Here is a 17,541-nt window from a genome sequence, read left to right as displayed (position 1 = left end):
ACTGATATCAATAACATGGAAACATAAATGATCGGAACAATAGATCTCAGAAGTCTTTTTTGTGAACTGTCTTACCTGCTGATACAGCCTGTGCTTAAGGTGAGTTTATCGCTTGCAGTAAGGTTGTCACTTTTGGATAGGCTGGCATTCAGCAAAGTATCATTGCCAAGGATAGAGTCTTGGTTGCTTAAAGTCCAGAATGTTTTTGTTTCATTGGCACAAAAGCAGTCTGTCCCACTTAAAAGTACAGTTAAATCAAAGCTGAAAGTGAGAGAAATAGTAAAGAGAGTTGCATAAGAAATACAATTAACCAGAGACACTTATCTAATAAAACCAATACATTATCTAGCTCATGTATAGTATTTCTTTTATCTTGCATCTTGCTACATTTCCTGAAAAAGTTTGGACTTTTCAGTATCTAGCAGTGTGAGTACATTGTAGGAATACAATAAATCACAAGGTGATCTGGGAACAAAGTGCTTCTTGAACCAAGTGCGAGGGCAGGAATTTGATGCAAGTGGGAATTTGGTGCAGAGGGGGAAGCTTTTTATTGCCGTTTTATCTCCAGTAGCTGGTGAATGTTCTTCTTTTGTCTCTAAGCTAGGAGATTGTAACTTGATATTACTTTAGCAAAATCGTTGCTAATAAAGTAACCAAATAAATAAATAAGGTTAGACAAACATGGCAGGGCAGGTGGTATGCCAAGACTGCAGCATGTGGAGTTTGTCGAATGCACTGCAGTCCTGGAAAACTATATCTGTGGTAAGTGTCTGGAGCATGAGCAAATTCGGCTCAGAGTTGGAAAGCTGGAGTCCGAGATGCAGACATTGTGGGGCATCAGGGAGGAGGAGAGTTACCCGGATGCTTTGTTCCAGGAAACAGTCATAGCCCTTAGGTTAAGTACAGCTTTAGAGTTGGTCAATGGTCACAGATAGGAGGGTGTGACTGTGAATCAGGCAGGTATGGGGATCTAGGATGTAATGATGGAAGAACCTCCGCGCTTGATTTTGACCAACAGGTACAAGGTACTTGCTACCCATGTGGATCAGAACAGGGTGCATGAGCAAACTGACCATGGCACCATGGTGCAGGATGCCATGTGATGAACTATAGGCATAATAGGCTTTAATTAGGTAGAATTCAGATATAATTAATACATTATATCTTTTAGAATTAAACATTGAATAAATGGTCAGTTTTCAAGACGCACTGAAATTCCCTTTAGGGGCAGAGTCAAAAATCTATAAACATCCCTGTTACAATGGAATGTGTACCAGAAAAGCCTTTTAATTAAAATAAGAAAGGCTATACATGGTCCGTACTGATAACTATAATCCTAATTAGTTGATAACGTTAATGATACAGACAGACTGACTTAAGGAGATGGTACAAGGTACCATCAAAGAACCATCACAGATGATCAATCACAAAATGGAGTGTTACCTAGAAAAAACAGATGCCACGTAAACACAATTTAACCCAAAAAGGCAAAAACACTTACAGCACAAATTTAATTAAAAATCTTTTAAGTATAAAACACATTTATAAAGTTAAGTCTGAGTGTTACTATCAAACACTACAAACATTTTGGCCAGATAAAAGCTCATAAATTCATAAGAAGGGAATTCTGAGCAGATAAATAACTGGGAATAAGTAGCTCATGATATTACCATATATGGATAACGAAAGTGGGAAAAACCCACACAGAAAGGTAACACCTACATTCTAAAAGATGAGTTAATAGATTAGAAACAGTATAAACGTGAGAGTTTTGAATTGAAAAATCAGAGGTATTCAAATGCCTCATCAATGCTTCTCAACCTATGGTAAGAACAGCTGTCTGCATGACAAGAGAATTCTGCTCTTAACCGAGAGTGTTTTGTCTTGTGAAGCAGGAGGCTTACTCGGGAAATCTAAGCTAACAGTTTAATTTGAATTTTGATGGATATTCTGATATTTTGCTGAAACATTGTCAGGGTTGAACTTTTGGATTCAATTTTAGAAATAAGGTTATGTTTTACATCTCTTAGTAATCTTTGATATTGTAGTATACTTATCCACTTGAAAGTGGATTGCATGTTAAATTCTTCAATAAATATATAAAAGTTAATAAACCGTCTCATGTCACATTCTGTATACAACTACAAGAACCCCCTCTCTGTGTCTCTTTGAGGGGAAATAGGTATTGAAGAGAGTTTCCCAGACCCTTACAATATCTGGGATATTTATGACTTAGCCATAATTATTTTTTAAAATAGGCTATTCGAAACATGGTAATATTCTGTTAGTTTTCTTTCTTTGAGGGAAAACTAGTTCAATCCTTTGGACCCAAATAAGTGTCTATAAGAGTTTGTCTGGTTTGAACTTAATTAAAGGAGATTCATAGAGATGTACTCCTGATTTGGTTTAGTCCCTATAAGGGGTTAAAGTCATAAATCACTTCAGTTGGCGCCCAAAACATGCCTTGTTGTTAACAGAATCCTGTACTTATCTATTTGTAGTTAATGTTTATTACAGATTTGTAAGTACGGAAGAAGTGTTTTACTGCCAGTGGTATTAAAACCCCAATTTAAGTTTCTGGAGACGGCAAACTCTTGATCACAGTTTGTGGATCTTAAATCACACCTCCCTCATTCTACTTTTGAGCTTTGGAAATTTCCTTCAAAGTTCACTTTAAATTCTAGCTGTGATTAGGGCCTGACACATTACTACTCCTAGTTCAGGTTCCATTCAGACATAATGGCTAATGTTGAAGGGATTGGCTTAATTTTCCCGTTGGGTGATCCATCAACTTGTTTCAGTGGATTACAGAATCCCATTCCACTGCCTCAGGCTGATCAGGTAGTTGTCTTTGAGATAGATAATTTTGATGCCAATGGTTCAGTTAGAGCTCATGGCACTATTGTAGCTGACCCCCAGGTGGAAGCGACAGAACATATCCGGTGGGATAATCAGACTGATACCCCAGACCCACAACATTCCTTAATGATAAAGGTCACGTCTCCACAATTGGGTGGCCTGATGACTGCTGCACGACAGGCCGGGGGTATCCATGGTAGAATAGTAGGTCCTGGGTCTCCCTACATGCTTGGTGAGCATGGGTTTCGGATCAGTTGGCTTCCTCACAATGAGGGTCGTGATCAGAATTTGCGAGAGGATTATAGACAGCTACTGATACTTTACCTTCAAATGAAACAGGCCCTTGTTCAGGCTTTTGCTAATGATGGTACTGCAGTCTTTCCTCTGTGTGTGGGACAGCCTGTGCAGTCTCAAATTACGCCCCTAGGCAATGTGAATCTTAACTCTATATATGCCATGTGTGGCAAGCCCAGTCTCAGTAACCAAGGTGGATTTTAAACAACCTTGATAGACTTGACACTTGCTATCAAGGCTGGAGTGCTGCACATTTATGGCAGCTCCTCTCCAAGATGTTAAACTCTGATCTAGTCCCCCCAATCAATAAGTGCAACAACTGGATTCAAATGTATGCCCACCTCCTGACCGCAACTCAGGGTGGGCTTGTTATGGGCTCAATCAAAGAAATCCTTCAAAATAAAGTCAAATGGTTTAGTAGCCACCTATTGATTAGGCGAGGACCTGACACATGGAATCTGGGAAATTGTTAACAGGTGTCTGGCTAACCAGTATCAGAATTCTGCACTTAGACTAGCCTGTGAAGGTGCATTATCTGCTTATCCTGATGGCCAGCAGAGGTGGGATGATGTTGAACGCATTATCCACTCGAACCAAACTTTGCTGGGTCTGCCCCATACTAAGCCTGTGGTCCAATCAGATCTTAAGGTTAAAAATAATCCAGACAATGTCTCTGCTTCACACAGACAGGGACAGAATAGGACCCAGGCTCCTTCTCGTTCCAGGCGCCCGCCGACTCCTTCCTTCGGGACCCCAGCCGGGCACTCGGGTCGGTCTGCACCACCACTTCGCCAGGAGCACGAGCAGCATACCTCCCCGGAACCATGGGAACAGTCTGGCACCACACCTCGTAGAGATAGCAGGGTCAGCTGGGATCCCTTTGGGGATGAATTTTACACTGGCCGTGCCTATCACAGGATAATGGGAGGATCCAGGGCTGACAGGGGCAGAGATCAGAAAGATCGGCATCCACCCCAAGGGGGCAATAGTCGTGACTGTAAACCTTCTGATAGACCATCTAAGGGATCAGGAAGGTGTGAGGTTCCTAAGAGGGAGGGATAGACATCAATTAAAGTAATCAGAAATCAAGACAGGGCTGATAGTCATGACTCAGAAGAATATGACTCTCCACAGTAAAGGGCTGACACCCAGCCAGTGTCTCTTGAATTCCCCCATGCCCGGGCAACTCTGCCCACTGCTGAACAGATACAGGCACTCTTTGATACAGGAGCTGATTACTCTGTCATGGATCCTGTAATTGTAAAAACTCAGTGGTCAGATTTGGGCAGCCTGAGTTAGCAGTTATCAGTAGGGGGATTCACACAGTGTAAGACACAGCTGATTGATTTTTATGAAATTCCTGTTACTATCTATGGTATACGACCACCCTAGAGGTGGGATTGATACCTGATTTAGTTTGCCCTCTTATTACGGGACAGCCTGAAATTAAACACTTCCTTCAGATCTGGCCTGTGGAGGCATCCATGGACCAAGATTACCGAACAACATATATTCATGCACAGCTAGACCGCACCTGCCTAGAGGGAGGCAATAAGGGTCTTTTGGAACAGCTTCTAAACACGTACTACCCTTATCTACATCGTCATCCGAATCAATGTGGCAAGGTAGATATAGAACCTCATTCTCGTGATGCAGGCTGGCATAGTGGCCTATTCAGGATCATAAAGGGAAATTAGATCTACTCGACACTATTAGGGATTTAGAGGAACAAGGTGTCCCAATAAAAATGCCCTCTAGAACTAATTCACCATTGTTTGGTGTCCCTAAACCTGATGGCAGATGGAGATTAGTGGTCGATTACACATCCCTTAATAAAGTCTCAGTGCCAAACACTGCTCAGCAGCAGAATTCCACTGCCCTTCTTTCTGGCATAAAAAGAGAAAAGTTTAAATATTGTATTGATTTGGCTAACAGTTTTTGGTCTCACCCACTTAAAGAATCTGACTGGCAAAACCTGCGATGACTGCCCCTGACGGCTTTCAATATTGTTGGACTGGATTACTCCAGGGATTTCAAAACAGTCCCATTCCTTTTTCTGCTCATGTTATCAATCTTTAAAAAGACCTGCCCAATGTTAACTCTAACGTGGATGACATTTATGTTTCACATAATGACCTTCAAGAACACTTTCAGGCTGTTGATACAGTTTTATCCCTGCTCACTGCTGCTGGCTACCTGATCAACATTAAAAAGAGTCAGTTCATTCGAGAGGAAGTAGATTTCTTAGGCCTCCGTATAATTGGAAACGGTAGGGGATTAATTCAGTCCGAAATAGAGAAACTAGACACAATTCAATATCCCTGAACCTTGCAAAATCTGCAAGCAAGTTTAGGACTCCTGAACTTTAGTAGATCTCTTACACCGACCTTTGCTGAGCTGTCAATACCTCTGTATGCTAGAGTAGGCGAGGCAGTAAAAGGCCCATTCATTATCCCCCGGATGATTACTTGAAAGTACAGCAACTGTGCCGCATTGTACAGAAGGCTATAGATCTGGAGCAAAGGGACTTGCAGGTCCCGCTTAATCTTCACGTTAAAACATCTCCTAAAGTAGCAGTTGCAGTTTTTTACAATGAAATTCGCATTGTGACGGTTCAGTTTCATTCTTCTAATTTTTCCAATGTTGAAAGACGGTACGACAACAAAAAGTCATGAAAATGATAGTTCAGTGTCTCATTAAAGCACAGCCCTTCAAGGGATACACCCATTACAATTTATACTGAAATATCAGACTTGAGATCAGTTTTGCGAATGGCCTCTGATGAGAGAAGAGCCACCGAAATCCGATACAACAAATGGGCCTCCTTTATGAATGATCCTGCACTCATTTTTAAATTTCTATCCTCAGACATGGACTTAGAACACCTCCCTGTTATGAAAGATGATGATACCAAGGAGGGAGTTAAACAAGTACCTCTAAAACCACTTACAGATTATCACCAGGGTATTTACTATGATGGGTCATCAATGATGATTAAAAAAGGAACATCCCAACAATCTTCATCTGGGATGGGGATAGTAATAGGTACCTTTCGGGATTCTTATTCTTTCTATCCAGAGGAATTGTTATACATACCCTTTGGCCCACGGACAGCACAGTATGCTGAAGCTGCAGCATTACGGTATGCTTTAGAAAAGGCAGACCCAGTTAAGCCCACATTTATTTGTACAGATAGTGACTATTGTAAGCAGGCTTACAACCAAGACCTAGTGTCCTGGGAGCAGACAGGCTTTATCAATCATAAAGGTAAACCCATAAAACACAAATCATTGTGGGAAGATATCCTCCATTTATGAAAGGAGAAACGTAATTGTCAGGTAATTCATGTACTCAGACATACCACTGGTTCAGTACACTCAGAGGGCAACAGTCTTGCAGATGGACAGGCTCAGTCTGCATGACACCCCCTCGAGAGGGGCCTGCTACAGTTAATGTAATCACTAGGGCAGAACGGGCAGCTAATCAGGATGAGGAACTGATTCAGCTATTAGACCCAATGAAAGAGAATCCAAAAGAATATCCATCAAAGTACTTCTATTCGGAGACCCCGACTGGTATTGTACTGGTTAAGTTGCCCAAGGGTGTCTGGGAAGTACTCCTGAGTCACAAACGAGAACAGCTCATAAAAAAATCTTATGACGGTATAGGTCAGGCTCATAGTGGTGCCCGAAAAACATTCTGCAAATTGACTCCTTTATATTGGCGGCCAGGCATGCTTAAAGCCTATAAAACATACACGGCAAATTGTGAGCCATGTAATTTAACCAACAAATCATCACTTATTAAACTGCCACCATTGGCTCCTGTGAAGCCTAATAAATCAATGGAAATTTTTTTTGTTGATTTCATTGGACCACTTCAATGGGGCATAAACATGTTCTCGTTTGTGTTGATGGCTGCACTTCGTTCTGCTGGCTGGTCCCCACAGAAACTGTTTTGGAAACCGCACTTGTCAATGCCATTACTGACATAATTACTGTAGTTGGTACACGCAAAGTGCTGCACTCTAATCAAGGCAGAGCCTTTGCTTCCAAGGTTTTCAAAGACTATTGTGTGCAAAGGGGGATTGGGTTTGAGCACAGCACACCACGTCATCCGCAGTCAGCGGGACTGGTGGAACGTAAAAACCAGGAAGTAAAAAAGCTATTGACCAAACTGTTGAGAATCAGAGGGAATAAGTGAGCCGCCATCATTCCGGAGGTGCAGCTATCACTAAGTAATGTTCCCACATGTGCATCAGGGACAGTGTTCCCTAGAACACCGTATTATTTAATGTATGGTGTTGAAATGCACCACTTACTCACAGTTCTTTTATTGCCTCTACGATTTCTGACTCCTTGACCCAACAGCAACTATTAGATTTGAAACAAGAAATAACAGATCAAATTCATAAAATTGATCAGAGGATCAGAGAGAATAATAGACAAAAAGAGGTAACTAACAAAGCTTGGCAACTTGTAACTGGGGAGTGGGTTCAGGACAAAAAGTTTGAACATAAACCTGGTTTGAGACCTAAGTGGAAGAAACCTGTTCAAATACATTCTGTTATTAATGAAAGAACTGTCACAATATTTGCTAACCAGCCGAATGGCAAGCAATCTCTTAAAATTGTCTCTGTAGACAACCTGAAGAGGTGTCCTGAAGGGTACAGGAAGGGAAGAACAGTACAAGGTACACTGTCTGTCAGGACACAGCCTGGAGGACGGCATCGGAAACATCGCTAATCAAACTACAACCAACTGCATAAATAACTGTTCCTCCCCCACACAGGATTTAGCAGCGCCTCAAAGGTTGGTTTCATCAGAAACCATACCTGACGCAATGAGCGATAGTCAAATCACAACAACAGAAGACGGAGAAACTGCTGGAAAGGAACAAAGCACCAAAATCTCTGAGTGATGGGACTTGCTCTCCAGTAAAGAAAGGATTGAGGTACTGTTGCTTTACTTCAGCCTTGATTATTCTTCTGTTTATCATTTTAGTTACTGTTTTATGAACTATTATTAAATATGGTGCTTATACTCAGACTCAGATTACAGAAGATTTGTTTCCAGAGCTTCCTATCAACCATAGCAGTAAAACTCCTACTGTGGCTTCCACGCTCGTTTCTCAAAGACGTCGTTCTCTCACAATTACTAATAACAGATCCATGATGTCTAAGGTACTGCTTCCTTTTGGTATTATTTCTACACCTCAGCCTCAACCACTTGTGTTATCACATGGCTCTATATATCAGCCTACACAAGTTGAATTCGATACCACAATTTTGGCTAAGACTCTTGAAATTCAGTCGACTCGAAAAGAAAGTGAACTGGTTAACCGACTTTAATGTTACCATGTGTAACCTTAGGGATGAAAATCTGACTTTTCAGATGTCAGCTGGTGACCTCGGTGAAAAAACACGCAATGAGAAATATTTTGAACAGGTGGGACATTGCTACTTTATTGAATGGGGTAAACAGAAAACTTATCCTCACACTGATGGGTTTGGACAACATCCTACAACAAATTTCGCACCCACTGACTTTCCCCTCAACCCAATTGCAAAAAACATATCCCCAGAAGGGCATGATGTGGAATCATTGTGAGTCACCTCAAGAAACAGGTGTTTTTGGCTCCACTTCTCCAATTCATCAGTATGTTCCTAAAATTAGCTCATCAGTTCATCTCTGGCACCATAATAAACCTATGGTTTTACTCCCTGTGGATGGCGGCTTTGCTTGTAATTCGACAATTTTTGCTCCTCAAAATTCTTTGAAGAATTCATGGACGTATGACAGGATGGCCGAAATTGATCGAATGCTCGCTGATGATTTCAGAAAGAAGCACCCCAGCTCGTCAGGCAACAAGTATCGTCTAGCATTGTCTTGCCTGCCTCGAGATTGGCATCTGAAAGGTACTGGTAAATTCTTTATTAAAGGTCCTCTGGATGCAAGCAGTGCATGTGACATGCCAGAAATATCTTACTACTTGAACACCTCACACTATGCGATTTCCTGCAAAGACGCAGAGATCAAACATTTTACTGCAGTTGGCCCAAGTGACATATAAAGGGGAGGTAATGCATGTGATGGTCCCATTCATTACAACATTGGAAGAGTGCAATAGCACAAAGGAAAACTTTTGTATCACCAAGTTAGCTTCTGATGGAACGTACACCTGCTATAAAGATAATCAAGTTCCGAATGGCACTTCTATCCAGGACACATCAGAACCTCCTGATATTAAAGTCTATTCACTTTATTCCTGGTATAACGACATTGGCTGGAATGTGACTAAAAATCGACTAAAGCACATTTTGGTTTATGCCAACAGGACTTTATCGATTCAAGATTGAGTAGCAGCTACAAAGCCTTACTTCTCTATGAACAAGTCCTCTGGAGAGGCGTTTGACAACACTTCTCTTCCAATATATCAATCTGATATTTATAGAGCGGTAGTATCTTTAAATCAATCTTTTGCAGATTTCATCAAATTAGCTGATCTTTCCCGACATTGTATGAAGCGTTCTACGTTAATGAACACTCCCTCACTCCAAAGGTCTTCTCTACTGTTAGCAGAATCAGTTCTTATGTTAGATCAATGAAAAGATCAAAAAGATTGGGGACTTTATTAAATTACAGAAATTACATGTTGTCACTGGTCTGCAAACTATTCACAAAGAACTTCTCTCCACAGATGAGGGTATTAGAATTAATAACTTTATGACATCTATTCATTTGTCCCTGTTGAAACTTCAGTCTAATCAAAACCATTGGTCATGGTAAAGGGATTCCTTTTTAGATGGCCTCGGTCTTAGTGTAGAGCGTGAAAAAGCCCTGGCTAGACTTACCTCTCATGCCATACTACATAATGTTACTTCCCTTCCCACAGACAGAATTATACTAGGGGATACTGTTTGGTTAGCTGAATCTATTAAATGGAGACTAGATATCCTTCTTACAGTCCCTTTAATAAAGCAAACTGAGATTTACTATAAGCAATACTATAATTTGGGCCTCATTAAGTCTTCAGGATCATTTCGGGCCTTAGTGACAGTACAGCATCTGTATGATAGGATAGCTCTTCTGCATACACAGTTTAATTCCACTCAACTCTCCCTCAACGATGTATGATTTTATTCAGGTGAGTGAATGCACTGATCAGGGATTCCTTATCTGTCACACTTGGCAAAAATTTAGCCCGACTGGCACTGGTTCAGGTAAGGCAAATTGCCCCAATACCTCTACTCCTGTTCGACCAGATTATTGGCGACATTTCCCATTGGGAAATGGCTCCTATGCGGTTGTTACAGCCTCCGGGTGTTCTGACTGTGGTCTGGATATTGGCACCTGGATTTAACACCCTCTGAGGATGTTACTTGCTGAGGTGACACTTTCCAACATATTAAATCCTCTAGATCTAGAAATTCCTATCCACCTCGTGTTATTTATATGCCTGTTAAACTTAGTAAGCTAAGTACTGTTCTTAGCCAGTACAGGGCATAGAATTGATTCTTACCTTTACCGATTATTCAGTTGAGGAAACTATTAAAAGGACACAACACAACAGGTTAAATTGACTACTATTTGGCAAGTCCAGATTGGCTACAGGCTATTGGTCAAGGGGTTGTAGAGGTAATGCCGGGGTTAACTTTTGCTGCTAAATCTGCCATTGAATGGTTTACTGATGCTGTCACAGGAGTATTTGGACGCCCTTTTGGTATATTCTCATACCTCGTTCCAGTGCTCACTGTAATTGGGATTGTTATCCTCAATCTGGTTCTTAAGTGATTTTATTTTACTTCAAAGTATGTTCAGTGATATTGTCTTGGCAGGGTTTTTCCTTTATTCTCTTTTGCTGCCCTAAGTTTTTCTAGCCCTGCAACCAGAATCTCAGACCAGCACTGAATGCCTTATTGTCCATCTCATCGAAGATGTGTCTACCTCGCTTCATCAGACTTCTCTATCTCATCAAATGGTTTTATCGATTGAAGATTGATCTTCGACATGTCAAGATACATTCATTTCATTAAACATTTATCGATCTCAGATCACCGACACGTCGCATAGTATTATTCTGAACTTAGTGATAAAATTAAAGATTCATTTTGGAAAATCTAGATGATCCATGTAAGAACACTAACTATGATTATTGTAGATGCAGTCTTTTATATTATTGCACTGTTTTAAAATAATAAGAAGTAACACTATAATGCATGTTTAAATTACAGAAATAACTTGGTTAAAACTACCTATCTTCGCTGTTTGCCTTTATACTGGTCAAGGGGGGGGGGGCGTGATAAAATCTAGGTATAATAGGCTTAATTAGGTAGAATTTAGATATAATTAATACATTATACCTTTTCGAATTAAAGATTGAATAAATGGTCAGTTTTCACTGAAATTCCCTTTTAGGGCAGAGTTAAAAAAATCAATGAATATCCCTGTTTCAATGGAATGTGTACCAGAAAAGACTTTTAATTAAAATAAGAAAGGCTATACATGCTCTGTACTGATAACTATAATCCTAATTAGTTGATAATGTTAATGATACAGACAGACTGACTTAAGGAGATGGTACAAGGTACCATCAAAGAACCATCACAGGTGATCAATCATAAAATGGAGTGTTACCTACAAAAAACAGATGCCATGTAAACCCAATTTAACCCAAAAAGGCAAAAACAGTTATGCACAAATTTAATTAAATACCTTTTAAGTGTAAAACACATTTATAAAGTTAAATCTTAGTGTTACTACAAAACACTTCAAACATTTTGACCAGATAAAAGCTCACAATTTCATGAGAAGGGAATTCTCAGCAGATAAATAATTGGGAATAAGTAGCTAATGATATTACCATATATGGATAACGGAAGCGGGAAAAACATGCACAGAAAGGTAACACCTACATTCCAAAGGTGAGTTTTTAAATTAGAAACAGTATAAACGTGAGAGTTTTGAATCGAAATATCAGAGGTATTGAAATTCCTCATAGGAACTTCTCGTAAGAACAGCTGTCTGCATGACAAGAGAATTCTGCTCTTAACCGAGAGTGTTTTGTCTTGTTAAGCAGGAGGCTTACTCGGGAAATTTAAACTAACAGTTTAATTTGTATTTTGATGGATATTCCAAGATATTTTGCTGTAACATTGTCACGGTTGAACTTTTGGATTCAATTTTATAAATAAGATTATGTTTTACATCTCTTAATAATCTTTCATATTGTCATATACTTAGAGTCATAGAGTTATACAGCACAGAAACAGGCCCTTCGGCCCATCATGTCTGCGTCGGCCATCAAGCACCTAACTATTCTAATCCCATTTTCCAGCACTTAAAAGTGCATTGCATGTTTAATTCTTTAATAAATATATAAAAGTTAATAAATCGTCTCATGTAGCATTCTATATACAACAAGAACCCTCTCTCTGTGTCTCTTTAAGTGGAAAGATACGTATTGAAGAGAGTTTCCCAGATTCTTATAATATCTGGGATATTTATGACTTAGCCATAATTATTTCAAAAATAGGCTATTCAAAAGATGGTAGTATTCTCTGTTAGTTTTCTTTCTTTGAGGGAAAACTAGTTCAATTCTTTGGACCCAATTAAGTGTCTATAACAGTTTGTCTGGTTTGAACCTAATTAAAGGAGATTCATAGGGATGTACTCTTGATTTGATTTAGTCCCTATAAGGGGTTAAAGTCATAAATCACTTCAGCCATTCAAGTGGGGGGATTGAAAAGGAATGTGCTGGTGATAGGGGACAGTATAGTCAAGGAGATAGATACTGTTCTCTGCAGCCGCAACTAGGCGTTCCAAAGGTTGTATTGCCTGCCCGGGGCAGGGTTAAGGACACCTCCTCATCACTGGAGATGAGCTTGGAGTGGTAGGGGGAAGATCCAGCTGTTAAGGTCCACGTTGGCACCAATGACATAGTTAGAACTAGGAATGACGTTCTGTGCTGTAGGAAGAAAGGGTTTTGATTCATGGGGCACTCGGGAAAGATCGAGCTGTTCCATTGGGATGGGCTCCACTTAAACCAGGCTGGGGTCAGTGTCCTGGCGAATTGTATAACTAGGGCTATGGATAGGGCTTTAAACTAAAAGGCGGGGGGAGGGTTCAGATGAAGGGAGATTTGGAAATCTAACGTTGAGGCCATAGAACAGCATACTGATCTGGGCAAAGACAAGCCGAGTGGGACAGGTAGTGACAGAGAGTTTAACAGTAGTAGTGCATCAGCAAATAAGGTCCATGCAAATAATTGTTAAAAAAAATTAAGGCTCTTTATCTGAATGCATAAAACATTCGCAATAAGAGTGATGAACTAATGGCACAAATAGAGATAAATGGTTTAGATCTAATTACTTTTTCAGAGACATGGTTACAAAATGACCAAGGTTGGGAAATAAATATTCCAGGGTACACAACAGAATGGAAAAGGAGTAGTAGCCCTGATAGTAAAGGATCTTGGCTCAGAAGATCAGGAAGTAGAATCAGTATGGGTGGAGATTAGGAATAACAAGGGTCAGAAAACACTGGAGAGAGTAATTTAGAGGCCACTAAACAGTAGTTATACCATTGGACAAAGCATTAAGCAAGAAATAATTGGTACTTGTAACAAAGGCAGTGTAATAATTGTGAGGGACTTTAATCTTCATGCAGACTGGACCAATCAAATTGGCAAAGGTTGTCTTATAGGATTTTATGCTCTTGGATGCATAATGGGAAAATATGTCAAGAAACAGAAAAGTACTTGAGCAAGCTGATATGGTACAATTACAAGTAACCAACTGACTTGTAGCGATAAACTATTGTAAAGGTTAGAGGAATGCATGAAGATGTGTAGCAATAAGCGATTGACAAAGTTAGAATAGGCCAATCGTGGAGTGTGGGATTGGTTAACAGTTGGAGGAGGGGTGCAAATGGAAAAGAATAAAAGTGGTATATCATTGAGAGGTATGAAAAAGACAACCCAAAAGGAAGATAGAGAAGATTAGAAGAGGAAGAAAACAACTTCGAGACTTGTGGTCGTGCGCTTCTCCATCCATACATCAAAACGGGAAGTAAATGATCAATATGATGCTGTGCGTGTTTTTCTGCCTAAATATTGGCGTGTGTTAATCTCTGCTTTATAACAATAAAGTATTACTGCCACAGCCTTTATTTTGTCACGATTGATCCCTTACCAAGATCAAAAAGAGTGAAATTGTACAGAAATTGGCAACCATAGCAAGACGTGGCAAGTGAAAGTATCATTGCGTTATAAAGGAGGGCCCTACAATTCGCAAGTGTGGTCAACACTCAGGTTTAGAAGGGGAGCCTAACTGAATGTGGGACGCTTAGAGACCCACCCTTGATAAAGGCACATTAGAAAATGTCAAGAACCGTTAAAGAAGTCTTTGAAATTAAAACTGGTAGAGAAAATACACAAGAGTTATTGACTGAATATCACACAAAAGGAGACAGAAAATCTTATAGAAAGGTGACTGAGTTTATCTGGAGAAGAATAAACAAGAAGAAACTTAAAGTAGTCGTTTGGTAGTACAGAACTTGAAAATTGCTGAAAATAGAGACATGTTGTCGAAGCTTTTCGCCTTGCACTCATCAGGACAATACGCAAGAATAACCGATGTAAGGGAAAACAACAACTTATACTGCTGATTGTTGGCAAGTGAACTCTGATTGGTAGAGGTGTTGTCATGGAGAATGCACCAGTTTACAGTGACTGACAGTTAACTGCCAAGCTTTGTTTGAAATTTAAACCAGGCAGCTTGACTCTGATTGGTCAAGGCTTTGCCCTGAGGAATGAACCAGCGAATGGCTGTCACTTATTTTGTTCAGCTGAAACAGGCGTAATGTGTGTACATGTTCTTTCTGTCTGCAAAGAACAGAGCCCTGTGTATCAATATATGTAGCTTTCAGTATGCGCAAATACACCACACTGCAAGCCCTACTGACATTCTAAAATTGGTTGTCAGCATAATTCTTAGCACACTGCGGATTATTTAGCAAATGTTGTCCAATTGCGGAATCACATCTATTGTTGGGCACTGTGTTTTTGAGTGTTGCAAGCACGGGCTGGTTGGATACAGTTGTCGTTCTCCCTTACATTGGTTATTCCTGCGTATTGTCCTGATGAGTGCAAGACGAAAAGCTTCGACAACATGTCTCTATTTTCAGCAATTCCCAAACTTAAAGTAGTTAAAGCAAAGAATTTGCTAGTCTACGCTGCCCACTTGTGCGCTCAGAGAGATGACGAGGTGGTAATCAATTAAAACAGGAAATAGAGTCGTTAAAATGGTCCCTTAAGAACCAGGAACAACACTGCCAATATGTGACCTCTGTGCTACAACAACAACATGTCTCCAGTTTAAGTGTCGGCACTGCTATGGTCGACGCCCAGGAGACTAAGACTCAGTTAAAACGTAGAACAGAGGAGAACAAATGCTTAAAGGAAGAGTTACAAGATGTACATAGGGCTTGTCGAGAGATAATGAACAAACCTAAATGGGAAGCTGACCACTCTCAATGCTGTCTCAAGATCTATGAATTGAAGGGCAAACTGGGGAGACAGCAGTTTCTTGTTTCTGCCATGAGGAAGAAAGGTGCTGAATCACTTCTCTCTGATAGCGAGGTGGCGTGGATTGGGAGATCTAGAATTGTAGGCCGCTTGTTACGACCATCATGACGATGAAGGGTTGCCACCCACTGTGACACCCATATGTGCAATATCTAGTTTGGCCTGGTGCAATGATCAGGGCCAGCTGATGGACACCTAGCTTGTGTCGAAAACAGAACTCAATACAGAAGTAGATTTTTGGCCTGTGATTAGGGACCAACATGGGATGGGGACGATCCTATCGCACTCAATAAAAGGTGCATGGATTTTAGGCGAAATCACCTGGAACTGCAGAACGATGGCCATAAAAGGGTGCTTCTTTGTGCCCTAGCTACTGACATTAAAGTTAATTTTGATGCTGACATTTGGCAGCCACAGACAACTGCAGATGACATAGTGGATGAGACCCTCAATCACCGAGGCATACGTAATTAAAATCTAATGTTGTTGCGTACTCAGACATTATAGAGAAAAGACAAAACTCCCCGTGCATTTAGTAATTGACTATATGACCTGTATGAGCATTCACAGGTCATCCTCCCAGATGGCAACTGTCATGACCATGAGGTCTACAAACAAATATTTCTGCCCAACTCCGACTATTGGTAAATACAGCCTGGCCATAACAACCCAAAAAGACACGCCATGGACCGAAGTGCTAGAACATGCCCAGTGGGCGTACAAGGTGGTAAAAAACTACCTTAAAACAGAAAACCCAGATAAAGAGGGCCCTTCTCAAAAAAAGATGGTGGCCGCTGTAGAGGGATTTGGTGGAAGGGGCGGTAGTATGTGGGGTCAAAAGGGATCTTGTTATAACTGTGACAAGGTGGGGCATATGGCTAAGGAATGCCGTTTCCCTCAAGAGACCGCCGCCACACTATACCTCCCCAAGACAGTCGGCCAGACCCACACTCCAATCATCAAGTGTGGAATAAAAACTGGAGCAGCTGATCACGCTGATCACAACAGCTATGGCAGTGGAACGAAGTCAGGGGCACAGCCCATGTGTGATGCATTTCAAGCTGCCCCATCAGTGCCATCCCAGGAGGGGCCAACTGGTCCAAACCCTCAATGAAGAGAACAGGCCCCTTCAGAAATGTCGGTAGCGGAGTTCTGATGTGATGCCCAAGGATGGCCTGTGATCCTTGTTGTCTTAGAATAGGGCTGACAGCAGGTTATATTAGTGGACACAGGATCAGCCATTACCATCATACATACTCCACATCCTGAAAGCCATGCTGTGGCTGGAAGGGGACACTTAATGCTTACAGGCGTTGAATGGATTAGGACAACCTCAGCCATTGTAAGAGGGCCCTTGCAATTGTAGAAGTAAGTTTAACATGGAGGGATCCCTCCATGGCTTTTATGACTATTCCAGATGGAAGAAGGATCCTGCGCACAGACATATTGAACCAATATGGGGTAATAATTGTTTATGGTTGGGAGAACTCCCAAGTAGACAGCAATCAGTTGTAGAAATACCTGGTGCATACTCAGTCTTTGCAATTAAGAAGCCATCCATCTATGATGCACCCAGTCATGAGGACCTTAGGATGGTGTGGTTAGTTGAGAAGTACGCCTCCGTGTTTGCTACCAGTAAATGTGATTCTGGACGAATGTTTGGGGTACAGTCAATTAATGGGCCTCCCCATTCTTTCACCAAGCACTACCCCATTCCAAAGGAAAGTCTCCCCTATGTCAGGGATACAACAGTCCTTGCTACAGCAGGGTTCACTCTGGCACTTTCACTACAGATTCGCCCAC

General features: G+C 40.9%; 1 protein-coding gene across 6 annotated transcripts in view; it reads right to left on the bottom strand.

Annotated features, from left to right (window-relative positions):
- The window catches only part of LOC137347091 (polycystin-1-like protein 1), a 433,612-nt gene that overhangs the window by 330,901 nt on the left and 85,170 nt on the right, over positions 1 to 17,541 (bottom strand). For all 6 annotated transcript variants that reach the window (XM_068011179.1, XM_068011196.1, XM_068011185.1 and 3 more), the window contains exon 3: positions 76 to 261. In XM_068011179.1, the coding sequence (XP_067867280.1) occupies positions 76 to 261 (186 nt within the window). The remainder of the gene's footprint in view (positions 1 to 75; positions 262 to 17,541) is intronic.

The sequence above is a fragment of the Heterodontus francisci genome, chromosome 2 (genome assembly GCF_036365525.1).
Source record: "Heterodontus francisci isolate sHetFra1 chromosome 2, sHetFra1.hap1, whole genome shotgun sequence".
NCBI lineage: Eukaryota > Metazoa > Chordata > Chondrichthyes > Heterodontiformes > Heterodontidae > Heterodontus > Heterodontus francisci.
This window is presented reverse-complemented; position numbering and strand designations above follow the sequence as displayed.